This window comes from Crotalus tigris, unplaced genomic scaffold (genome assembly GCF_016545835.1).
Source record: "Crotalus tigris isolate CLP2741 ecotype Arizona unplaced genomic scaffold, ASM1654583v1 scf7180000024513.1755786, whole genome shotgun sequence".
NCBI lineage: Eukaryota > Metazoa > Chordata > Lepidosauria > Squamata > Viperidae > Crotalus > Crotalus tigris.
In genome coordinates, this window is record NW_024100685.1 from 1,225,555 (window position 1) to 1,251,702 (window position 26,148).

Below are 26,148 nucleotides of genomic sequence, written 5' to 3' on the forward strand. Positions count from 1 at the left end.
GCCAGCTGGGATCCCTGAGAGGCACGTACGTGTCTGGCAGCGATCCGGGACGATCCAACCACGTTCCCTTCCGCATCCAGGACGTTGATCCCTTCCTCCAGTTCTAGGTGCCTCATCAGAACCACGTTGCAGATGTTGGCACTTGCTGGGGGGGGGGAAGAGAGGGAGAGAGAGGAAGAGCTGAAAAGCCATGCTGGAAGGAGGGGGGAGCCCTCTGCCCCACTGCTTTCGATCCCAGAGAAAAGGGTGGCGATAGCTGAATTTGAACTGTGGCTTTCTGATTCCTTCCCCCCCCCCCCGGCCTGGGTGAAATTGCTGGGTTGGGGGATGGCGTCATAGCTTGGGTAAGCCCCCCCTGCCAGCTCCATCTGAAAGCACTTCTTGCAGCCTCAAAGTCTCCGCTGGAGTCATTGCCCCCACCCCATGCCACCCTCTTCCCCCCCCCAGACCACCAGATGCCCACAGGTGCTCTGGCAGAGCTTTTCCTTCCAGAATTGCTGTCCACCCCCCCTCGGTGTCTCTCCTCCCCCAGAGTATCTCGGGCACCCCCAGAGTCCCCCCCAGACCAAGCTGAGGCTGTCCCCAAAGCAGCAGAGAGGAAGCAGCCTGGAGAAGCTGTGGGCACAGCCATGCCTGGGGGGGGGGGGCTGGCTCCATTCCTGCCCTCCTGCCCCGCAAGGTGAGTCTGGGAGGCCCCAGTCCGGAAGCCCCAAGGGCCTGGTCCTCGAGATCAGGGTAAACAGAGGCCGGGCCGCCTTCAGTGACCCTTGCAAATCCCAGGGTGGGGGTCTCCGGGATACAGCAGCCCCGTGTGAATCAGGGGAATGTCTTACCCTGCTATACCTCCTGCCCAGCCCAGGGGATATCCGCCCCTCCCAAGCCTGGACACCCTCCAGCCTGGCTGAAGCCTGGCTCCAGAGCCCCCCAGGACCCCAGCAGCAGCAGCCTCTGGGAGAGGGCGGGGGGGGGGGGTGTCTCACCTACGGCAGGGAATGGCACGAATCTCTGGATCAGGAGCCGGGTGGCTGGCGTAAACTGGTTGGCTCTCTGGATGAGAACGTTAAGGCCCACCTGCAGGGGAAGCACACCGAGGGAGGTCAAGGGGTCACGTGCTGGGCGCCCAAGGGAGGGATTCTTCCTGCTTCTCCCCCCCCCCAAATTCCCTCTGCTAAATGCTCATCAACTAAAGACAGACCCTTCCTGGAAGTCTGAACATGGCAGGTCGCTGAAGCCCCCGCAAGCCATGAAGAGCAAAAGGCTCCTGTGAGATTCAGCCCTGCAGTACCGCACCATGTTTAAAGGGGCAACCACAACGTACCTAAGTAGGGTCCACGTGGCCTTTGCTCTTCACAAAGGGGCCCACTTGGCCCATCAGAGTATGTGGGGCAGAAGTCAGGCAAACGGAGACCTTTAATTCTACCCACCCCCGCAAGCTCAGAGGCAGGAAAGCAGGCAAGAGGACCCGAAGCCCATCATCCACTCCCTTTCCCAAGGAGGAGGTTGATGGCTTCAGCCAGAGAGCTGCAGAACCGGGACGGAAGCTGCTGCTCCTTGCTGCCTGACCGGCCTCAAGGCTGTGTGCGGTTCCCTCGCGGTGTTAAGTGGTCAGCAGAGCCAGGCCGGCGGGGGTCCCCTGCTCCACGGCAGATGCCGGTGGGGGATTCGCAGACTATCAACGCATCTGCAGCAGCTCCTGACAGACAATTATCAAGGTGGGCCGAAGCAGGGAGGACGCCGCAGGGCGCCGTCACCAGTGAAGTGGTGTTGCTGAGAGGCGGGGTGGGGCAAGGGGGGCGGGGGAAGGAGGGGAAAGGAGAGCCGAGCAGGGGGGGCTGGGTCAAGCAGCCGCCTTCCTGGCGCAGAAGAGGGGCGAGGGTGGGCAGAGCCCCGGGGGCTCCTTGGCATGGGCATCTCTGAGGTCAGCCGACTGCCGAGGGCTGAGGAATTCTGGAGTTTTGTCCGGGAGTCCTCAAGTCGCCATTGTTGAACCGTTGTACGTCAGGGACTCCCCATGTTCAGATCTGTCCTTGCAGTCCCTGTATGTCTGTTGACCTTTGCTCTCCCCTCACGAGGGGCAGACTCCCCCCATTCCTCCCTCCTCCAAGACCGGGCCTGCTCATTGGCTGAAACTATGGAACAGGGAGGGACTCTCTTGGGCCCGCCTCCACCTCTGTGGGGCAACCCCCGGGGTCTCCCCGAAGACCCTGCCTTCCTCCCTACAGATGCTGGGTGCACAAACTGCCTCCTGTGGGGAGCCCTGTGGGGACCCTCACTCCACAGGCTGTGGGGGGGGGGGAATCTTCTTGCAGCCAGGGAGCTGCCCCCCCCCCGAGCCTAAGTAAGCGAGGGTCTTCTGGCTCCCCCTCCCCTGCCCAAGAGAAAAAGCCTTAAAGGGCCACTCACCGCGATGGAGACGGCACTGACCACAGCCCCCAGGTAGCCCTGGATGAACTTGAAGGTCGGCGACGGCTGGGAAGGAGGAGGAAGAGGAGGCAGCGCCTGAGTTCACAAGCAGGAAACGAGGGGGGGGGACAAAAGAAGGCCTGAATGGAAATGGGGGGGCGCTCCTGGGGTGTGCAGGGCCTCCAAAAGTACGTGGGAGATGCTTGGGCCCCACAGGGTGGCTCAGGGGCAGAGAAGGGGCAAGTGAGCCCCGCCCCAGCCCTTTGTTTGCAGCCCCCGAGACCCCCCCTCAATACAGCCCCTTCATGTCCCCCTTAAAGCCCAGCTGTCAATGTTGCTAACATCGGATGTTCTTGCTTTGACAACAGATGGAAATGCAGCCATTTTCTCGATTGCTTTTAGAATTAGTCGATGCTGGGAGGGGGGATGTGGATGAGAGTCTAGCTAGTCCCAACAATAATAACTCAGCTGTGGGAACCCAAGGTCATTGGGCCCAGAGCTGATAGAGCAGTGTTTCTCAACCTTGACAATTTTAAGGCATGTGGACTTCAACTCCCAGAATTCCACAGCCAGCAATGCTGGCTGTGGAATTCTGGGAGTTGAAGTCCACATGCCTTAAAATTGTCAAGGTTGAGAAGCACTGTGATAGAGTTTTGGTGGGCTGGAGGGCTGGGGAGAAAGCCCCTGCTTCAAGCTAATTGGGGAATGTGATTTATGACTGTTTATTGGAGGAGGGAATTGCACTTTGCTACTTTGTGTATGTGGGGGGGGGGAATTCAGTTTTTGGCTTTAACTATGTAGTGCCGATTCTCAAATAAAAGATTCTTTAAGGTAAACAATGCCTTGAAGTTCCTTTGAAGAGTTCCATCTGTCGGAACCATGACAGACCAGCACAGAAACTGGGGCTTTTTTTCTGCTGGTGCTGTGCAAGAGCTCGGAAGGAGCTGTGGGCCTTGTCCCTCAATTCCCCCAAGAATGAAAGCAGCCCACCCCAAAAAGATTGGGGGGGGCTCTGAACACCTGGAAAGCCAAGCCAGCTGGCGAAGCCCAACTGGCCTGGGAGGCTGAGGGCCCAGCGACAGGGCTGTCTCGAGCGCTCTGGGGCCGGAGGGCTGAGTGGGGCAGGGGTGGCTGGCTGCTTCCACAAGCCTAGGGTTGGGCTCCAGAACCGGCTCCAAGAGCCGGTTGGTGGGCCTCTTAGAGGAGGAGCGGGGTGGTCCCTTCTGGGCAGCGCAGCTGGCAATGGGGCAGGAGGCCCTGACCTTCCTGAGGGACAGGCAGATGCTGTGCCCAGCCCCAAAGGACGGCAGAGGGGCCTGGCGGGACCTGGCCTCTGGACCTTGGGCCAGGGGGTGATGGGCTGACCAGTCCCAGACCCCGGAGCTCTCCCCGCACCCCAGGAGGATGGTCTGGGCTGAGGGAATCAAGCTGGAGACGCCCCCCCCCGGGCGCTTATGTACAGCCCCCCTCACCTTGGTAGCGTTCCGGTTTGCATAGTTGACACAGGCATTGTGGCTCTGATTCAACCACTAAAAAGAGAAAAGAAACGGGCAACGCTGGTTAAAGGCCGCGGGGAAGAGGGTGGACACAGGCAAGAGACGGCCGGGCTGGGGGCAGAACCGCCAGAGAGAAAAGAGCCGGATGAGGGGGTGAAGCAGCCCTCCCAGGGGAGCCTCTGGTTGGCGTGGAAAGCCTTCAGTTGTCCAGTCTAGGCGATGCGGCTCTGTGTATCTGCGACAGAAGAGCACCCCCCCCTCCGAGGCACCAGTGCCCAAGGGCTCACCTCTCTCTCCCTGGCCATTCACTTGCACGCATGCACGCACACACCCACGCCCAACTCCCTGGCCTGCCTGCTTTTCCAGGTCAAATCGGGTCCCGGCTGGCAGATGCTGCCAGGAAAAGAAAAGAACCCCTGACGGGGACTGGGGAGTCCAGGTACCCCTCCCCCCACCTGACTGGCTAGGCCAGGGAAAAGGGGCAGACAGGTGTTTGCCCAAGCCAGTTGTGGGGGGAGGGCCCCCAGGCGAGCAGCCTGCTCGCTCTGGCCCTGCAGATGCCCTCATTCCCAGGGCTGCCAAGGGAGGGGCCCTGAAGAGAGAGACCCCAGAGCTTTGGGCTCGGATTCTGAGCTTGGAGGGTCGGCTACGCCCCCTTCAAAGGAGGCGAGGAGGCAGCAAATTCTGGGGCGGACCCTCTCCCCTCTCCCAGGTGGCACCTGCTGCCCGGCCCCCTGGGTGCTGCAATCGCCCCCACTCCCTGCAGAGAGCAGCTGGAGAGCAGGGCGGGGGGCAGGGAGGGGAGCATTCTGCCACTGACCTAGGACTGGGACCGCCCCCCCAAAACCTGTTCCGAGGAGGTCGATCCGGGGGGGGGGCTCCCCCAGGCCTACCTGGACAAGAGACCTGCCGAGGCCTATTCCTGCAAAGGGGATACTCTATCACTACTGGGGGGGGGGAGCACGCCAGCCCCCAGGGGCTGCCCAGGGCCGGCTCCCCCTTGGCTCATGTTGTCTGCCAAGGGGGAGACAATTCAGTGGCCTCCTCCAGGCCTCCCCTCCTCTGGGGCACAGGACCACCATCCCTCCCTCCGTGATGGCCTTGGAAGGAGAATGGCGCCCTGCTTGCTGCCTTCCTCCTGCAGCCCTTCCCAGGGTATGGCGGCTCCAGCTGTGGCAGGACAGCCCCCCCCCCAGATGGGGGCAGTGCACGTGTGTGTTGCGTGTCCCCGAGCAGCCTGGCACTATGAGCTGAGCTGCCCTGGGTGCTTACCTCCCGGCCCTGCCTGCCCTTCTACTAAGGCGGCTCTGCAGGGGCTGCTCTGTCCCTCTCCAGCTGCTGGGAAAGGAGGCCAAGCTGAGAGCAGGGAAGAGAAGAGAGAGAGAAGGAGGGAAGGAGTCAGAGAAGCAGGGAGGGAGGGAGGGAGGGAAGGGGCGGGAAAGGCGAGGGGGGAGGAAGGAAAGGGGCTAGAAAGGCAGGGCAGCCTGTGCCAGGCAGGAGAAGGTCTGGGGGGGGAGTGGGGAGGCAAAGCCCCCCCCCCCTCTCCTGGGTAAAACAGTTTTCCAGACCTCTTGCAGAAAGCGGCAAGTGAGAGGAGGATTTATCCTGAGTTAGCCACTTTTACCTCGGCCTGAATGCCAGACACCCTCACCTGCCACCTGGAAAGAAACCTCTTTCACAATACAAGCACAAACACACACACACACACACACACACACACACACACACACACACACACACACAAATTCAGGTCTGGCTTTGCACAGGTTCTTCTGCCCTTCCAAGCTGCTGAGAACGCAAAACTGGCCGTTTTCTCGGTTTCTTTTTCTGCGGGTCCGGCGGGCTCACCAGACACGGCCACACGTTTCGGACACATCCTCACAAGCACAAATGAGGGGAACAGCTTGCTTTTCAGGAGGATGACAAACATTCTTAATTGGTCTAGCCCTGTCGGGGGTTTGAACACAGACCATCTTCGGTCTGTGTGTCTCAGCCGGAAGAGCCATGGGACCCTTTCAGCTGGCAATTGGGGGGGGGTCCCTCAGTTTGGTCCAGGACTTCCCCCGTCCCGTCCCCATAGCTGGAGGACTGGGGAGCATCCACAGCAGCCCCTGGACCCTTGCCCAGGAAGGCCTGGTGTGCTGTAGCTAAGGGGAGGGGGAAACCCTGCAGAACGGATGAGGATCCAGAGGGCCAGGGAGGGAAGACAATGGATATAGGATGGAGGGAGGGAGGGATAGATAAGGAGGGGAGGGGAGGGCTCACCCAGGGATGGGCCCAGAAGGGCAGCAACCATTTATGAGCGATGACAGCTGCCCCAGGTCCCTTTGCAGAATGAGAGGGGTGGCACAGAAGATGAACGAACGGAAGAACGAACGGATGAATGAGCAAACAAACAGCCTGAGCAGGAGACCACTGCTTGAAACACACAGGTGGCAGAGGCTCCTCCTCCAGGCAACGATGGGCACACAGTCCTTACCTGCCAGAAGATGGTGGAGGCCAGAGTCTGGTTTGGCAGCAGGAGACCCACAACCTGTGGGGGGAAAGGGGAGGTTTCAGAAAGAGGAAGGCGCAAATGCCAGGCAGGCCAAGCCTCTCCAGAGGGCCCCAAAGGTTCCCTGGGCATAAAACGGAGGTGGGCGAGCACCGGCCGGGGGGGGGGGGGAAGCCTCCGCCCTGGGCACGCCTGCCACCTGCAGAAAGGGAGGGCCTGTTTCAGCACCCATCCAGCCTGGCTGATGCTGAGGATCCCCAGGCACAGCCCCTCCCCGGACCCTGACTTTGGCCCACATAAAGCGGCCAAACCAGTGCCCCACTCTGCTGGCCACTGCTTCCCAGACTTTTGGGGAGAGGATGCAAAGGGCTGCCTGCATGGGGGAGGCTGCCTGCGTGGTCAAGGCCGGCAGGGATGAGGGACTTCACCCTGCAAGCCTGCGTCTATCTGCAGAGCACACAGGGGGCCCTCGACTTATAAACCATTCATTTAGCAACCCTTCAGCTACAGTTGCTCTGAAAATTATTCACCAGGGGTCCTCGGACTTACAACCGTTGCAGCGTCCCCTTGATCACGTGATCAAAATTTGGGCACTCGGCATCCAGCACGTATTTACCAGGGTCGCGGTGCCCTATCTATGGTCACCCAATGGCCGCCTGGGGCTTGATCCGCCGGCTTCTGGCCAGCCAAGCCAAGGGGGGGGAGGGGGGAAGCCAAGTTCATTTAGCAATTTTGAAATTCGCCTCACATACTTAAGAACCATGGGAAAAAAAGGTCATCAAACTGCCTTGCTTAACACGGAAAATCTGGTCCCGACTGCGGTCGTAAGCCGAGGGAGATCTGTGCTCTAGATCGTTTTCCTTGAGTGGCGGGTGGATCCTGGGGGGGGGGGGTGGAGGCGGGGAATGGCTGCAAATGAGTGAGAGGGAGCTGCGCACCCGCCTGCAATGGGGGGGGGAGGCGCGGGCGAGGGGCTGCCTGCCCGTCTGCCTGCAAGAGGCACGTGGAGCGCAATTCCTCCATCTGGGCCGGAATCTGCCAAGAACCTACGGCTTCCTTTCCCGTTCCTGGCGGAGAGGAAGACAATAAACGAAACCCCAGAAGCGGATTCACTGCGGATCTGCGCCCACAAAGAGACGGAGAAAGTGTCCTTGGGAAAGGCAGCCGTTCAAAGCCCCCCCATCCCACAGCCCCATTCATGGCTCCCACCGGAGACAAAGACTCAGTTCCTGGTGAGGAAAACGGCACACATTGATTGCTTGGCTTCAGATGGCCTCCTGGCCTCTGGATGAGGCAGGCAGAAATTCAACCAGTGTGGCTTTCGGCAATGCAGACACATTGTGTGGGCCATACATAAGTGGGACCCAGGCCTGAATGGACCAGCATTCCCATCCTGCTTTGGCAAATGCCTTGGCCAGCAATGATGGGAGGTGCCAGGTGGGCATGGCGGGTCGGGCTCTAAAGCACCCAGGACGCTGCAGTTCTGGAGCAGCCAGGCCCGTCTGCTGGGGCTGCCCTTGTAGGCCAGAACCCAGGTGGCTTCTGAGGCGGCGGGGGTCAGCTGATTCCAGAAGACTGGATCGTCTTAGCTTCAACTGCTAAGAAAGGGGAGGAGGAAGAGGAGGAGAGGAAGAAGGAAGGAGAGGAAGAGGAGGAAGAAAACACGGACAGGAAGGGAAGAGAAGGGAAGGGAAGGGAAGGGAAGGGAAGGGAAGGAAAGGAAGGAAGGAAGGAAGGAAGAAAGAAAAGAAGATAGAGGGCTCCCAGCCTCCACCCACTCTCAAAACACCCCCTCCTTCCTTCCCAGTATGCTCAGTTGAAGACTCAGACGGGGATTAAGAGAGCTGCCAATTATGTCACTACATTTCACAGATCAATTGGCATAAATGTTAAAATTAAAATGTAACATTTGAAAATCTTTTTTTTTTTTTTTTTTGCTTTATGACAAGGGGTTCCAGTTTATCATTTACAGCTTGCGAACGGAGCGCCGCTGACAGCTCTCAGCTCTTCTGACAGGTCTGGATTTGGGCCGATTCTGGTGTCAACCTGATCGCTAACTCAAATTTGTGTTTAACTTTTTGCAAAGTTAATTACAGATTACCACCCAAATGTTAAACATAAATAAGGACACCTTTCCCCTCTTTGCGCTGGGAACCCTGCCATGCCTTCCTTCAAGAGATCATTACTGCGAGGCCCATATGTCTCCGGCAATGTGGCCAGAACGCTCCCCGAAGAGCTGGAGGGAAAGGCAGCCCCCCTGGGGGAAGATGGCGGTGATGGCGGCAACGGGGGCCTATGCTTCCCCCGGAAGGAGGTGAGGCGAGGAGCTGGAGCCGCTGCAGACCCGGACACGCACAGGACTGCCCCAAGCAGACATCTCCCCACCGGCTTCGCCTACTCCCTTAAAAAGTCCCGGAGCCCCAGAAAATGGCAGCCAAGCATGATTCCACCTCTCTGACTGCAGGTCTCCTCTTGCGTCCCTGTCCCCGAGGCTGCCTCCACTCGCTGAGCCGGCCTTCCCGTTTCCTGGTCCTTCACCCCCCCCCCCCCGCCAGCAGCAGCCATGCCGGGCGGAGGCCGAGGGCAGCCCGCCCACTTCAGCCGGGCGCCAGGGTCCCAGAGAGGAAAAGGGTCTTTGAGGCCGATGCTTCACAAGCAGCCTAGTAAGGCAGCAGCAAGCAGTCAGGTGCCTCCCGGGGGCTTCTTGGCGCCTAAGGACCCCGTCAGGAACATCCCGACTGAGCCAGAGAACCGGGAGTCAAAGCTAAAAAGGGCATTTCTTGCTATGCAGAACAAAGGTGCGAGGCTTTCACACTTACAATAGGCGTGCCAAAAGGAATGTAACCTAAGGGAAAAAAAGAAAGGCATTGTTTGAGACCCAGATGCTCTGGATGTGGGTTGCAAGAACTCAGGTGAACACTGGAGGGCAGCACAGAGAAGTCCGCCTCTGCCATCTAGTGGCCAGCCAGAGTTTTGCAGCCCAGATTCTCAAATGGGTGTAAACCAGGGGTAGGCAAGCTTGGCTCTTTTATGACTCATGGACTTCAACTCCCAGAATGCTGGCTCAGGAATTCTGGGAGTTGAAGTCCACGAGTCATAAAAGAGCCAAGCTTGCCTACCCCTGGTGTAAACCAGGACTTGCAGAAGGTCCATGAGGAATCCTGGGAGGTGTAGCCTGAATGCACCTAGAACCTGTTGGGTCAGGGACGGATGGCCAATATAACTATTTCCTTAGTGAACCTAGGTGGCCTTTCCTTTCTCCCACCAGACAAGCAACAGAATAACAGGGTTTCACTTCGGTGCACACAAGGGCAGAGTGTGAACTTATAGGCACGGGACACCTGAGTTGAGGAAGGTCACGTGGGCTCATTAACCTGCTCTCAATCGAGGTCACCCAGGGGGATGAGAATCCAGGGTTGGGTGCGACTCCTGTGGCCACTCAGGGCAGGAGGCCAATTTCATGGCTCTCTCTGGTGGAATATCTGGGACCCCTCAAGCCTTAGGGCAGAGGTCCCCAATCTTTTGAGCACCAGGGACCGGTTCCGTAGAGAGGGGGTTTCCCGTGGACCGGAGGGAGCGTGGTTTCATGTACTGCCTGCATCCCAAGGATGCGGCTTTGCTTGTTTGCGTGGCCTGGCTTCTGGCATGCCGTGGACTGGTGCTGGTCCACGGACCGGGGGTTGGGGACCCCTGCCTTAGGGTGACTGATCTCATCATCCTCTCCCTCTTTTAACTATCTGATGGTTTACAATGGGATGGAGGCAAGGGAGGTGAAGGGGCCCTCGGCTACTGGGATCAGACTGGGCTTGCTACGGTCCTTCCCACCGAAACCGAGGGAGAATTTCTCCCGCTGAGCTGGAGACGGGTCATGGAGTAGCTGAAGGAGGCACTGACCGCACACAGAAGCACCAAGGTTTGGAGAAGGAAAGCACCCCGAAGCCCAGCAAATCTCCACAGGGCCATACCTGACATTCGGAAAGGCATGAAAATGGTCTGGTTCGTGTCCGGGTGGATGATGGCCTAGAAAAGCAGGAGACGCAGTGAAATTGGAGGCCGCTACCCCAGAATCTGCCACCCTCCCAAGTAGGCCAGGCAGGAAACCCCCCCCCCCAGGTGAGCTAATTCTTTTTTATTATAAGGCTACAGTCACCAGGTCTCCTTGCAAATGTGAAGGTACAAACCTTCCACTGTCACTTTTACGGACTGATTAAACTTGGGCAGATCCTTTCTAAGTTTCTCCATCTCTTCTTCCTCAGTTGCATCTCCTTCCCCTCTTACCAGACCATTCCCGGGACAGCACCTCCCCACCCTTTCTGAGCTCCTTCCCATAGTCCATTACAAAAGTCTGTTTCTTGGTGTGTGTGTGTATGTGCGGGGGAGATCAAAATCACACCCACCCATCAGCCATCCAGGCCGAAGTCAAGCTATTTGGGGAGGTGGAAGAAAAGAACTCCAAACTCCAGAGACTGGACAGCCATTTGTCCGAAATGGTGTAGGGTTTCCTGCCCGAGCAGGGGGTTGGACTAGATGACCTCCAAGGTCCCTTCCAACTTTACTACTATTATTATTATTATCTTTTCCCAACCCAGGCTCTGGAAGGGCTGTTTCCCCCCCCCCCAAGTCCTTGCACTTTGAAGAAGCAGATGGGAAATGGAAGACCAGGAATCCCTGGGGGAAAAGACTCTCTCCCACGGTGTCCAGGATGGCTACTCGGGGACCCCCATGGTCACAAGGGCGCCCCGCCTTCTCTGTCAGGGCCAAGGGCAGCCCCAGTAGAAGCATTCTCCATTCCCCAGGAGGGAGCAGGTTACCTGTTTTATTTTCTGTGCTCTCCAAAGCTGGAAAAGAAAAAGACAGGATTAAAGTCGCTGGTCCAAACACGCAGGCCGAAACTGACAAGGGAGACCCTTACCCAAAAGGCAGCCTCGAGTGGGGGATGGCAAGGAGGCGAGCAGGAGGTCAGATACATTCTTCCGGGGTCAGCTCTGGGGGGACACCCACCTCATCCCTTAATACACTGCAGGGAAGGGGGGGATGACTAACCCTGTCCTACAACGGGACCCGGAGAGATGTGTACTGCTGGTCAGGTGGGGCCGTGGCAACTTTGCCCCCTCTTGGGGCAAGGAAGGGTCTCTTCCTCCCAATAGGCCAGGGGTAGGCAACCTTGGCTCTTTTATGACTCGTGGACTTCAACTCCCAGAATTCCTGAGCCAGCTATGCTGAGGAGAAAGGGAGAGGTTTCCAAGCTGAGCCATGCTGGCTCAGGAATTCTGGGAGTTGAAGTCCATGAGTCATAAACGAGCCAAGGTTGCCTACCCCTGGCCTAGGCCAGTCATGTCAGAATCCCAGGCCGAAGGGTCCTTAGGAAAAGAGCTGGCTAGGCGTCTCCAGCCCAGCCCTAGAAGGGACACGGGGTTCAAGGAGACGGTTTTTGACGTCCCTCTTGGGTTCGACCCTGTCAGCAGCCGAGGGCCTTTATGCAGCCCATTAAAAGTGTTTCCAAAATCAGAGACGCCTCAGGGGCTCCTGCTGGACATCTGGGCACTTCTGTGGCCGAGACGTGAAGGCATCACAGTCGGCATCTTGAGAAGACCGTTTCTCGTGTCTCTATTTGCCACACAGAAATGTTTGGGGTGCCCTAGCCAAGAAAATAATCGAATAAAAGAAGGAAAAGGGTGTCATACAAGAAGGGCTTCCGTATGAGACTCTCACCAACGACCCAAGGATCCAAACTGAAATAGGTCTTTCGTGGTTCAGGGTCCGATCAGTGAACAAGGGAATATGCACTGCTTTCAGCTTCCTGTAAGCTCTTCTCTTATGGTTTCCACACACAAACCTCTGGTTTTTTGGGAATTGTTTTTGACCACATCCACAAAATTTAATGGAACTGCAATTCAATATTCAGCTGGCTGACAAGCACTGCCCCCCCACTCGGTGCCTTCTTCCCAATGCGCTCGGCCAATTCATCGTCCCAGCCAGTAAGGCACATCTGGAGTCACCAGGGTGTCCGAGGCTTAGCAGGCCACTTGCTTGCCCATCCTTCATCCTCCGGGCAAGAGATGGCTAATGGGAGGGACCCTCTGGATGACCCCCCTCCCCAGTCTCCTCTTTCCCATCAGCCTTTTCCTTCTCACAACAACCTCCGCTTCAGAGCAGACCCCGCTGTTTTCAGCTTGGTCGGCTCTCAAACAGCTTGGTCGGCTCTCCGTGTCTTAGATGGCGCTTAAATTGGCCTCCAAAACACTTTTTAGCACCCGAGCAGTCATAGACGCTCCCCCTGACTGGACGTGTGTGGCTGACTCAACAGACATCAGGGCTGGAATAGCTGGGGTGGGAAAACCGGCAGAGGTGCCTGGCTGCCCTCCAGCTGTGCAAATCAGAGGCTCAATCTTCTCCTGATCACACCCGGCCGGGCCAGAGTGGAGGGGTTTTACACAGAGGTAAAACAGCAAAAGCAACGGCAGAGCAATTCTGTAAGTGACGAGGTAATAAAAACTCCGAGCACTTAACTAACACTTTACCTCTGCTAATTAATTAGTCCTGACAACATCCTCAAAGGAAGTTAGGATGGGAAGCTGGGAAGGATTCAACCGCTGCCTGGTCACTAAATGGAGCAGATCCCAAAGGCTCTCCCAGGGGGGCCCTCTCACACAATTGTGTGGACTGCAGGGGGCACGGGCAGGTGAGAAAAGGCTCTTTTCTAATGTTAATTACAACTGGAAAGAAAAGGGAGGGGGTGGGGGGGAAAGGACTATCCTAGTTTGGTGGGGAAACAGCCACCGTGGAAGGCAGAAGAGCCCCCCCCCGCCCCTTAGGTTGATTCTCTCCCAAAAGATCTCTGATTCTGTTTGGAATCTTTTTGGTGGTTTTCATTGTCATCCAGTTTGCCTTCTTATCTTTTTTGGTCTCCTCTTCACATTTGCCCCTTACAGCCTCTTTTGTTTCCTTCCACTCTCTCTCTGAGATGGGGGGGGGGGTTCTTGAAGAGGGGAGACCTGTGCCAAGCCCGGAGCCACAGGAAGCTGGATGGCTGACCTGGAAGCTGCTCACAAACCGCTCATGGTCCAGGGGATCAACGCCCGAGGCCAGCCAGGGCTCTCAGCCCTGCAGCTTCAGGGCTGTTCCACAATCTGTCCAGGCCAGGTCCGGCCCTGGAGACCCCTGGCCTGAGGGCTGACCCTGGCCTCCCTAGGGACAGCTGGAAGCAGAGCTAAAGCATGGAGCCACCAGGGAGAGCTGGGATCTGGGCCGGGAGAAGCTCCTTTTTTCAGAATTCAGCTGCTTTAGACCGGATCACGGGCGTTGTAGGAAAAATCTTTATCAGGGTCCAGTCCAAGCTGGGAATAAACAACATGGCGGCTGCTTTGGAAAGAAGGTTGCAGTTTATTGAAGAGGAGAGCCAGACAGAAAGATGGCTTTGGAAGAAAAGAGAGTGAGCACATGTAGGGAGTGGGTTTTTATACCCTGTTGGGCTTTTGTTTGGAGTTGTTTCTTGTTCCTGTAAAAGTCTTTGTATTTCCTGTGTCATGTACTTGGACCTGACTCTGAGTGTGCCCTTTGGCATCTGTGGGTTAATCCCATTATGTCCTGTCTTAGAGTTTGGGTGGGGTATGTAGATTTTAGGTGTCTTTGTCTTCCTAAGCTTTCTAGCTGGAGGCCTCCAACCTTCCTGAATGGATTATTACATCTGCATTTCTACAGAGCTAGTTTCTGCTTGGGGGAGGGAGACTTGCGGCTATTAAGAAAAAACTGGGCATGCTTTTCTGCCTCTCTAAGATCCTTTGAGGAAATATAATATTCTGCCCTTTTAATATTTCCTTCTCTGGGGGGGGGGGGGGCTGACTTCCCACACAGGCATCTGTGAAAAGTGGCTAGTCCTCAGCTTTCAACCGGCCACTTAGCAAACACTCGAAGTTGCGTCCTGCCTGGAAAAAGGGAATGATGACCCTGTTCTGAAATTCGAAGGGTTGCCTCCCCCCCAAAGGCCATGGGGGGGCCTGGCCACACAGCTGCACTTATGGGTGTTTGCAGTGCGACTGTGTTTGATGATATTTCCGGAAAACTGTGACATAGCAAGCAATGGTTTGCTTAACGACCATGGTGCTCATTTTATGACCACCAGGTTCACTTAATGACATCACAAAAAAAGGTTCTCAAATCACGTTACATGGACAACCTCACTGATGACAATCACGACATATAACCGAAATGGGCTGGCTACATCGTGATTGTGTGCTAGGGGCTCCCTGTATGGACCCTTGCCTGGCCAAAGCATCAACTGCAGCTGGATACCACCCATTCATGAACACCAGTTACAGAATCCAAACCCTCAAACGCTTCAGCCAGGATCAATGAGGATCAAAGGAAAATGCTTGAAAAAAACCCGGCAGTTCCACCGGGCACATCTCTGCCCTTCTGGGGGATCTTTTGGGATCTGGCAAGGGAGGACCCCTCCCTCAAAGACACCGCCCTCCACAAACTCCCCACCCGGCCACTCTTGAGCAGAGACCTCGAGGGCCTTGGTGGCACCGTTGCAGGGCAGGAGGGCGCAGCTAGCACACACCTGGCCTCCACATCGGCCTCTGACTACCTAGGCCAGGGGTAGGCAACCTTGGCTCTTTTATGACTGGTGGACTTCAACTCCCAGAAATCCTGAGCCAGCCATGCTGAGGAGAAAGGGAGAGGTTTCCAAACTGAGCCATGCTGGCTGAGGAATTCTGGGAGTTGAAGTCCACCAGTCATAAAGGGATCATAGTTCCCTATACTGGCTGAGGAATTCTGGGAGTTGAAGTCCACGAGTCATAAAAGAGCCAAGGTTGTCTACCCCTGGGCTAGCCTCTGGCTGTCCCCAAACCAGGCCCACGTCTCTCCTTCAGGAGATGGCCGAGCTCCGTCCCCTCTGGTCACCTCTTTGTTGCTGGTCCCCGGGGGCAGTGAGCCCTGCTTGTAATCCTCCAGCAGCTGCATGGCTTCCTTGAGGCGACTCTGCAAAGAGACAACAAGCATCACACACATACACACCCCTTGAGGAAAGGAAGGCATCCTGAGAGGGCCAGGCCGGTGCCCACGCTGCCTGGCTTCCCATCGGAAGACGCCACTTGGCCTCCCACTTTTGGGCCATGCCCTCCGCCAGCTGGGGGGAGTGGGGGCAAGAGAGGGAGATGCTCTGGGAAGAGTGGAGAAATCTGGCAGATCCAGAGAAGGGCAGCACCCAATGGCCCTGGACAAATGACCAGGGAGTGCCCTTTTCCGTCTCGTAAGCTGGACTTTCCACCAAAGGGTCAGCCACCCAAACTGCAGCTCACATCCCCCGGTGCTGCTGCTCTCAATGGGGTAGCCCCAGAACAGCCCTGGAGGCGGAAGGAGAGGGGGGCATTCGAGGCCCAGAGAAGGAGAGCCAACGCCCCCCCCCCGCCTGCTGGTCTGAGCCTCTAGAGCCAGGCCGGTGAATGGTAGCCAGGCAGCCAAGGAAATGACCCATTTTCCTGTGAAAAGACAGCCGGGCTCTGCTTGGCATTCCGGGGAGACTCTCTCCCCTCATTAGCAGGTTTTGGGACACCCCGTCTCCGGGCCTCCTTTGCAGCCGCTCTCTGCGGTTCCCTCCGCTCTTCTGAATGGAGGCTCAGAAAAGGCATCAATGGACCGTCTTGTCTTCCGTTCTCTCCCAGTTACTATAACAACCTTGGCAGGGCTCAGCTGGCTGCACAGCACGAAGGCCCTGAGCAGCACAAAATGGCCCCCGGCTGGCCTAAAAGGCTCTGGGTGCCTCTGTCCCCTCTTTTTGGGGGGCTGAGAGAGAAGCAGCTTGCCCTGAGGGAAGAGACAGGAGTGCAAAGCTCCGAGAAAGGTGGGCCTGGAATGCCCCCCCCCCACCTTGCCCTAACCCACAGGTCGGCAACCTGCGGCTCCGGAGCCGCATGCGGCTCTTTGAGCCTTACCCTGTGGCTCCCAGCCTCCTCTGCCATTTACAGAGAGACAGAGACAGAGAGGGGCACTTGCGCTACCCTTCTCTCTATATCTGTCTCTCTCTGTGTTTGTGTTTGTGGTTTTGTGCGTGCGTGTGTGTGTGTGTAAAAGAGAGTAGACTCACGTTCTCCGACAAGGTGAAAAGCTTTTTGGGCGGGGCTCCTCCCTTTGCTGCGTCTCTGCAGGAAGCAGGAAGGGCAGGAGAGAGCTAGCTAGCCCAGCTATGCTGACTCAGGAATTCTGGGAGTTGAAGTCCATGAGTCATAAAAGAGCTGAGGTTGCCTACCCCCGAGCTTGTTGGAGAACAGCTTGAAGGCAGCTTGCCAGGTGAGCAGAAGATCGGAGAGAGGGAGGGGGGGAGAGAAAGAGAGAGAGAGTGGGGGAAGACGACTGGCAGACCAAGAGCAGAAAGAGAGAGAGGGAGGGAGGGAGGGAGACAGAGAGAGACCTTTTTGACATCTAAAATGAAGATAACACTGCATACAGTATATCCTGTTTTACCTTTATGAGATATATGTATATGTATGCATGCATGCATGTATGTATATTTTAAAGGTAAAAAATGATATATGCAGTGTTATCTTCATTTTAGATAGCAAAAGGGTTTTGGGGCTCCCAGTGTTTTGTTTTCGGTGGGAAATGGGTCCAAGTGGCTCTTTGAGTGTTTTGGGTTGCCTACCCCTGCCCTAACCCTTCACGCCACTGCCTCGGCCCACTTCCTTCACAGTGGCTGCTCCCGGGGTGGCGGGCACCCCACACTGCTGCCCCATCTCTGCCACCTTTCACAGGCAGTGCTCTGCTTACCACCAGTCACTTAGTGATTGCCTGATGTTGCAACAGACCCCCCCCCCAGGTACTTAGCATCTGACTGCTGCCCCCATCCCCACCATCCTGGGATCGCATTTGGGGGGCTCGGGAACTGGCCGGCATTTGCACCTGCTCACCGTGTCCCACAGTCCCAGGGATGCTTTTACCCAAAACAGCATTTGCACCTGGGTCCTGGCACAAGCAGCCCCTCGCGAAGAAGTGTCTGCGGCTGCCATGAAAATATTGTGAATCGGGTCAGTCGGATGGTGACCCACTTTACAACCACCACAGCTTATTGACCGTTGTGGCCAGGCTCCATTACAGTTGTAAGTCAAGGACCACCTACGCACAATAACAGCCCCCCAAAGACAGAAGCCCCCGCAGGCTGGAACCAGCTTGGCCATCAGAGAGGAAAGAGGCCTTTCAGTACAGCCCCTTTGGCCCCTTCCTTCTGTGGGGGAGGGGGAGAAAGGCAGGATGCCCCCCTTCTCCCTCCCCCCCCCCGCCTGCCAATCCCCCTCCAACTCCCCAATCCCCTGCTGTGCGTTAGCAGGAAATGTCGCATGGACTAAATTAGCTTCACAAAAAATCTGCTGAACTCTTCAGATAGTCCCACACAGTTTCATTACAAGCAATTAAGAGCCTAATTTTAAGCAACGAAGTCTCACACCTGCCAGGAAGAAGGCAGATCCTCTCAGCACACACACACAGACACACACACACACACAGCTCAGCTCCATAAGGGGGTCTTGAAAGAGTTTGGCACATGGAGCCTTACTCGGCAAATGGCGGATCTCTGGGGATCAGGGCCAAAGCCTAAGAGGCAGGGGGCTCACCAGCTTACCCAGGATATATGTTTGTTTATCCTGACTTTTTGTGGCTGTTGTTTAGCAACACTACATGCCATTCTTTTGGCAGGATTCAAATTTAACGTCCACAATGAAAGAAATTGTTAACATGCTGTAAGTTGTAAGAGGGCTAAGGGTCTACTACGGTCTGGATGCTGAGAAAGGGAGGCTTTGCAAGCTTTGCACAAAAGAGGAGCCCAGCGCAGGAACCAAATAGTCCAGCTGGAAGGAGCGGCCACTCTTCCCTCACACATCTGTCCAGCAGCCTCCCATGGCCCCGAGGTCACCAGAGTCTTTGCCAGGAGAGCCACCAGTACCAGAGCCGGCTTTAGTGGCACTTCCACACTCCCCGCCCCAAATGAAAAATGTTAATTCAGGAAAAAAATCACTGGCATTTTCTCCTTCACGGATTAATCACTCTAGAACAGGGGTCCTCAACCTTGGCAACTTTACGACTTGTGGACTTCAACTCGCTGAGGAATTCTGGGAGTTGAAGTCCACAAGTCTTAAAGTTGTCAAGGTTGAGGACCCCTGCTCTAGAACAGTGGTTCTCAACCTGTGGGTCAGGACCCCATTTGGGGTCGAACGACCATTTCACGGGGGTCGCCAAACCATGCTGTCCGCCATTTTTCCCCCTTTTCCCTAGCTGTCCTACTCCCTCTTATTGGTGGCCACGCCCACTTGGGGGTCACCACAACATGGGGAACTCTATTATGGGGTCATGGCATTAGAAAGGTTGAGAACCACTGCTCTAGAAGGACTAGGAGAAGGTCAGTGTTTGGGCTCCGTGGACGCTCATCACTTAGTCGTTGGTGCCTGCAGGTGGGTCCCCACAAAGGAGGAATGTATGGGGGAGGGGGAAATGACGTGCACACTTGGTATCGCATCCAGTGCGTAAGTGCGGCTTCCGATCAAGAGGGGTCCCTTGCAAAACCTGGGGTCTTCCTGTCTGCACAAGGAAGGTATAGGTCAGGGGTAGGCAACCTTGGCTCTTTTATGACTGGTGGACTTCAACTCCCAGAATTCCTGAGCCAGCCATGCTGAGGGGAAAGGGAGAGGTTTCCAAGCTGAGCCAGGCTGGCTCAGGAATTCTGGGAGTTGAAGTCCACAAGTCATGAAGGGGCCAAAGTTTTTCCCATACTGGCTGAGGAATTCTGGGAGTTGAAGTCCACGAGTCATAAAGCGGCCTAGGCCTAGGCCAGGGGTAGGCAACCTCAGCTCTTTTATGACGCGTGGACTTCAACTCCCAGAAGTCCACGAGTCATACAAAGCCAAGGTTGCTACCCCTGGATAGGCGGGTCTCCTGCTTGAGCAGGGGGTTGGACTAGAAGGCCTCCAAGGCCCCTTCCAGCCCTATTCTGATTGACTGATGAAGGTCAGGACCTCCCCCCCTTTGCTTGGGAAGAGGGCAGAGGCACAATCCGCTCAGGCAGAGCAACTGCTCTTCCCTTCTTGAAAAAGACTTTTTTATCCTGCCTTTTATTATTTTTATCAATAACTCAGTGCAGCAAACATAACACAGGTAGGCCTTGATTTACAACAGTCCATTTAGTGACCGTCTGAAGTTACAACGGCACTGGAAAAAGTGACTTAGGACCGTTTTTCACCCTTACAACCGTTGCAGCGTCCTCGTGGTCACGTGATGCAAAATTCAAACTCTTGGCAACTGACTCATACTTATGACGGTCGCAGTGTCCCGGGGTCCCTTGATTCCCCTTTTGCGACCTCCTGACAAGGAAAGTCAATGGGGAAGCTGGATTCTCTTAACAACCGGGTGTCTGAACAACTGCAGTGATTCCCATAACAATTGTGGCAAGAAAGGTCGTAAAATGAGGCAAAACTCACGTAACAAGTGTCTCATTTAGCAACAAAAAGTTTGGACTGAATTGTGGTTGTAAGTTGAGGATGACACATAGTCGCTCTTTCCCAACACTTCAAAGCAAGGTGTTTTTTGTGCTGGGGGGGGGGACGGCTGTTCACAGTGCACCCCTTTTTCTGCTCTCACCCTCCGAAATTCAAAAATTAATACTTCAGTGGAGAAACCCGAAAGAACTAGTAAAACTACAGCTAAAGGTTTTCTCTTTGCAGAAATCTAAAAACAAACCCTGTTCAGTGGGTGCCTCCTTTATTCCCTTTGTTTTTACTGCTATAACCAATTATTTCTGTCTCCCAACAAGCTGGCGTAATTCTGTTACCTTTCCACTATACTAAACAGGATGACAAGTGTGATCCTGCCAACTATCTGCCAATTTGTCTTTTATCTATAATTAGTAAATTGCGTGCTAGATTTCTATGTTATAAATTATTGGATTGGGTGCAACTGGAGGGGATGTGCCTTCTGAACTCTCCAGAGCTGTGTTTTTCAACCTTGCGGGTTTTAAGTTGTGTGGACTTCAACTCACAGAATTTCCTCAGCCAGCATTGCCTGTTGCTCTGCCTTCAGGTGCATTGGAGAACTGGTTGACCCCTTCTTCAATTTAAATTTAAATAACAGAATTGGACCTTGGAGGTCTTCTTGTCCAACCCCTTGCTCAAGCAGGAGACCCTGGATAAATAGCTGGTCTCTTCTTGAAAATCTCCAGGGATGGAGCACCCACAACTTCTGGTGGCAAGCTGTTCCTCTGATTAATTGTTCTCACTGTTGGGAAATTTCTCCCTAGTTCTAGGCTGGTTTTCTCCTCCATTAGTTTTAACCCTGTTCTGCCTTCAGGTGCTTTGGAGAATAGGTCGCAACCCCTTCTTCAATTTAAATTTAAAGTCCACTTAAATGTCCCTGTTAGAATTGGGTAATGGAATCGTGTGTCATTACCTAAGTAAACAAAAACAATTTGGGGTAAGTTTGGAAAGGTTTGGGAAGTGTTGCCCTATGGGCTACCTTGAAATCAATGGCACTAAAACTGAGTTTTCAGTATTCTCAAGAAAGTGTCCCAGAGGTCCAGCCAGTTCTAAGAACGGTGGGAGATGTATTGATCCAATCATTTAGGTGCTTAAGGGCCCACGTTTAACTTTCTACCTGCTGGACCAGGGGTCTTCAAACTTGGCCCTTTTATGACTTGTGGACTTCAACTCCCAGAATTCCTCAGCCAGCATCACGATGCTGGCTGAGGAATTCTGGGAGTTGAAGTCCACAAGTGATCAAAGGGCCAAGTTTGAAGACCCCTGGTCCAGAGCAAATGGCAGCTCCCAAACTCTGTCTTTCTAGTCTTTCCTCGTGTGCATAACTCTGATCTGAGGCTGTCTGGTGCTCAGTCCTGTGGCCTCTACAAGGACACCACAGGCTTCCAAGTCATCCAATTACAGTTCAGGAAAGCCATAAAAGTGAGTCCCTGAAGCAACTCTGGGGACATTCAAAGGGCAGAATTCAACAGCCGTCTTCCTCCCCCGGGGACTCATCAGAGGCTCTGGCCTCTGGCCAAAGCAGATCCCTTAAGGGACTTCCTTGGTGCACTGGACCTTGTTAGAAGGGGGTGTTTCTTCCCCAGGGAGAAATTAATCCTGATTTGGCTTTTCTGTCCTGGCAATATCCACCCTCAGCCTTAATAAAAACTGTGCAAATCTAAAAAGAGTATTTGGGACATCTAAATGGATAGACAGAATTTCCCCACCTCCACTGCACTGCAGGTCCCATCGCCGTTATTGGGATTATCCCTATTTTTTTTTTGATGTTTGACATGTTTGACAAGGGGGTTGTTTTTCCTGGCCAAAATTATGGGCTCCCGTTAGGATATCGAAGGACAGATTGTCTTTCCTTGAACAATTCCAACTTGTGTAGACTTCGATATGGAGAGTAACTCTGGATCATGTGTGTTGTTCAGGTGCCCAATTGTCAAAAAATTAATCTTTTCTTGCACTCAAAGTGTTACTGTTCTCTTTTTCAGTGACCAATTTCTAGATGCCTCCAAGAAAGTTGCCAAATTCTTATCAGGTTTAAGACTTGCAGTTGTTTCATCCATCCCTGCCACTATGAGGCTTGTTTTTTTAACTCTCTGTCTAGATCAGGGGTGGGGAACTTTGCCCCTTTTATGGCTGGCTCAGGAATTCTGGGAATGGAAGTCCACAAGTCACAAAAGAGCCAAAGTTCCCCACCCCTGGTCTATGTGTTAACACACCATCTTTGTATCTGATGGAATTTTATGACTGCTCTTGGATTGTAAACAAATCAACTAACCAGAATCTCTATTTCCAAAGCAGGCAGCAAACAGCTGGGGAGGGCTGTGCCTTTGCTACTCTGGAGCAGCTGTTTTCAACTTTGGCCACTTTAAAATAGGTGGATGGTCAACTCTGGGGAATCGTGGGAGTTGAAGTCCACACATCTTAACATTGCCAAGGTTGAAGACCCCTGGTCCAGAGCAAGTGGCAGCTCCCAAACTCTGCAGTTATAAGTGTCTTTCTAGGTCTTTCCTCGTGTGCATAACACAACATGGCCTGGTTGGTTGTGATGTTTCAGTCCTGGGGAGTGATAATTAGTTTTTTTGGGCAATTACTCCAAGGATATATCAAACTCTGGCACTTTTCAGGCTGAGTTCCTCTGCCTTGGTCAGGATGAGGCTCCAAAGAGTGGCAGCCACATGGAGGTGTTTACCAGGAGAGAGAGAGGAGAGAGAGAGAGAGAGAGAGAGAGAGAGAGAGAGGAGAAGAGAGAGAAAGAGGAGAGAGGAGAGAGAAGAGAGAGGAGAGAGAAGAGAGAGGAGAGAGAGAGAGAAAGAGAGGAGAGAGAGAGAGGAGAGAGAGGGGGGGAGAGAGAGAGAGAGGAGAAGAGAGAGAAAGAGGAGAGAGGAGAGAGAAGAGAGAGGAGAGAGAGAGAGAAAGAGAGGAGAGAGGAGAGAGAAGAGAGAGGAGAGAGAGAGAGAGAGAGAGAGAGAAGAGAGAGAAAGAGGACAGAGGAGAGAGAAGAGAGAGGAGAGAGAGAGAGAAAGAGAGGAGAGAGAGAGAGAGGAGAGAGATAGAGATAGAGAGAGACAGCGAGAGACAGAGACAAAGACAGAGACAATAAAACCTACACAACAACCCTCTCCAGGGACTCATCTTCTCTGCCCTCCCATTCTGTGTCCTTAATTCTCTTTTTCCGTCCCCCTTGCACACAAACACACAGGCACACATTTTAAAAAAACATTGGGGAGAAAAAATGGGATCTCTGACTGGTCCCCAAGTATGTCACAATTTTCTTCAGGGACTGTGAGGTGTAAGAAATCAATGGAGATAAATAAGTGCAGAGAAGGCACTAATAACGGAGGACAGAAATTAAGGGTGCTCTGGCCGGGTAATTAACTGCTTGCCCTCCTTAAAGTAGGAATCAGGTCCAAATGTACTTATACATCTATTAGCAGGTTAAGGTCTTTATAGGCATTTAATCCTTCCACAAAATGTTGATGAAGCTAATTATTTTGGAGGCCTCACACACAAACACCGAGAGATTTCACCATTCCTAGCTCCTAATCCATTTCATGCCAAACCAGTGAAAATGCATCAAACCATTTCACAATATGAATATTCCTAAATGCTAATTGCATAGTGAGCAGCAGAATTCCTGCCATGCAGAAGGAATCTCTCCCCCCCAAGTTCCCACATCCCTCCCACCAAGGGGTCTTTCTGGGGCCTGCAGCAGCTTCCTGCAGGGAGGCGCCCCAAGAATGAGGACTCCTGGGCAGCACCTGATGCGAAGGGAGTCCAAGTGGGGGCAGGTCTGCCCCACTGCGAGAGACCGAGGCATGGCAAAGTAGCGCAGAGGGAGAGGGCTGGAGGAGGGGGCAGGAGGGGGGTTGTTCCCGACCCCCATTAAAAGGGAGCATTCTGGGACGGGAGGAGGTGGAGGATGGGATTGGAGCCCCCATTCCCAGCCCCACCCATTCTGGGGGACAGCTCAGCTCCCACAATCCCAGCCGGGGTAGGGGGTTGCTAGGAACCAGGCAGGTCCCGGAGCCTTGCAAGGAAACAGGATGGCGGATGGCTTGGAAAAAGGGCGAAGGGGAACAGTGAACAAATCTAGACAACCCCCCCCCCCAGGCATCAAGGCCGCTTGCTGTTCTTCAGCTTTGCCGGGAGCTCAGCTGAACATGCCCAGGAAGGCAAGCAGCTCCCAGCTCCAGAATTAAACCGGATCCAGAGCCAAAGGGGTTTTTTTTTGCAGAGAAAAACGCCCAGGAAGCATCCAGGAGTGAAATACTCTCACTTCCAGGTGAGAGAAACGCCCGAGGAGGTGCAGAGACTCTACCTTGGTGACGAAGAGTGTGCGAGGGTCAATGATGTCCAGGAAGTGCCTCAATCTCCCATAAAACGAGGCCTGCGGGGAGACAGAAGCACCGGCATCAGAGAACTAGAGGGGCTCTCCTTCCCCTGGCCAAGCAACCCCCCCCAAGGCTGGGACCCCTGGCAGCCCTCCTGCCTCTTCTGCACGCCAGGCGACTGTGGCCCCCACAGACGAGCCCACCCACCAAAGCCCCGGGCCACTCTTTGCGCCGAAAGGCCTGGGGACCCCACCTCACTGCTGGGGCGGTGAGTGCAGGGGCCATTTGGGGCACAGTCTGGCCTGCCCCATACTCTTGGAGACCCAGGGCCCCTAGGTTGCCTGGGGGAAGCCCCCTGGCCCCTCAGCGTGGGGAACCCTGAGGCTCCCTGAGGCCATTCTGGGGACATTCCTATCACTCAAAGCCAGGATGTTGGGGAACCTCAAGCTCCACTTTTGAGTCCGAACCCCCAGATTTTTGCAAGCAGCCGGGGCCTCAGTGAAGAAACTGAGGCACCGCCGGGCAGAGCACCAGAAAGAGGCTGAGGCTGGCACTTCACAAGGGAAGCAAGGGTCGCCCTCCGCCCAGCACCCCGAATCTTCCCCTCCTCTTCAGAGGCAGCCTGAGCAAAGGTGGCCCTTCGATGGAGACCCCCCAAGGAGCCCCCCCCAGCAGTGGCACAAGAGCGGGTGAGGGCCCCCCGGGGTTCCTGGCCAAACGGCCGTTGTCCCAGCCCCAGCTGCCCCCTCTATGCCTCCCTGAGCAGGAATTGACCACCACACGCGGAGTGTCCATCTGGCAAAGACTGCTCTGCTCAGGGGGGGTACAGATCCCTCCCGGGCAAGGCTCCCCACTTTCTGTTGGAGCTTCTGCCAGCAGAAGTGCTTTTTTTCTGCTTGGAGCCTGAGGCAGGAGCACCCCAGGCGGCCCCAGGCAACGGGCCCTCGTTTGAAGGCACCCACGGCCCTCGGCTCTTCCTCAAGGGGCACCCGGGCACTTTACGTCTCCCTGGTGCAAAAGCTGCTCTGAAGGGGTCACCTGGATCAGCACCTGGACTGCCAAAGGAGGCTGGCACCCCCTGCCCACCTGCGTGCATTGCACAACCCTGGCCTTTTGGGACCTCAGCACGCCCAAGATCCCCCGTCCTGGAAGTGCTCCAGGCCCCTTCCAGGAGAGCATCCTTGCACCCCCAAACCCAGGCAGGTGCCCAGCCCATCCCGCGGGCACATCAAAGTGGCGATTCTCAGTCCCCCCAAGGAAGTGACCGCAGTGGAGTCCCTCCCTCCCTCCCTCCCTCCCACGCCCTGCCCAAGCCTGAAGAGTCTGAAGAAAAACTCCGTTAATCAGCACTGAAAAAAAATTTAATTGGTGCAGAACACCTCCAGCTTCTCCCTCTCACATGGCTTGGCTCACTTACAAAAGAACAAAACTAATTAAGCAAATCTTTTCATAAAATAAATTAGTTCTGGGCAGAGACACAGCAGAAAACAAAGCAGCCGCTCTCGTTAGCTAACCGAGCCAGACAGCTGGCCCGGCTCCCCACGCCTGTGCCACGCCGGCAGACTGGCCCGGAACCGGCTCCGTGGACCCAGATCGTGGATCCTCAGAGAAGGCGCATTCCTCAGGAACGTCACTGTGAGCAAGAGAGGATCAAAATCTTCGGTGCTTCCGACTCTCAGCCGTTTCCCAGCAGATGTCCAGGCAACCAAAAGCCTCAATTATTTCTGTCAGGCCACGTGGAGAGGCAGCCATTAGTGGCAGGCCACTTCCCCTGCCTGCCCTGGGAAAACGAATTCCCACAGCAGGAATCTTTTCCTTACCCAAATATCTCAAACAAGATTTGGATGGTCCCTTCCTGAATTTTTGAGCAAGTATGCATTTTTTTTTTTTGTATGTAAAGTGCAACACAC

The 26,148-nt window shown here is 54.8% G+C and overlaps 1 protein-coding gene across 2 annotated transcripts in view; it reads right to left on the reverse strand.

Annotated features, from left to right (window-relative positions):
* Positions 1–26,148, reverse strand: part of SFXN5 (sideroflexin 5) — a 55,187-nt gene that overhangs the window by 26,610 nt on the left and 2,429 nt on the right. The window contains exons 2-11 of one of the 2 annotated variants that reach the window (XM_039333854.1): positions 24,226–24,294; positions 15,301–15,378; positions 11,205–11,231; positions 10,359–10,413; positions 9,213–9,238; positions 6,379–6,432; positions 3,876–3,932; positions 2,404–2,499; positions 981–1,071; positions 30–145 (exon numbers count right to left, since the gene is read on the reverse strand). In XM_039333854.1, the coding sequence (XP_039189788.1) occupies positions 30–145; positions 981–1,071; positions 2,404–2,499; positions 3,876–3,932; positions 6,379–6,432; positions 9,213–9,238; positions 10,359–10,413; positions 11,205–11,231; positions 15,301–15,378; positions 24,226–24,294 (669 nt within the window). The remainder of the gene's footprint in view (positions 1–29; positions 146–980; positions 1,072–2,403; positions 2,500–3,875; positions 3,933–6,378; positions 6,433–9,212; positions 9,239–10,358; positions 10,414–11,204; positions 11,232–15,300; positions 15,379–24,225; positions 24,295–26,148) is intronic. The other variant, XM_039333855.1, reaches the window with a different exon arrangement.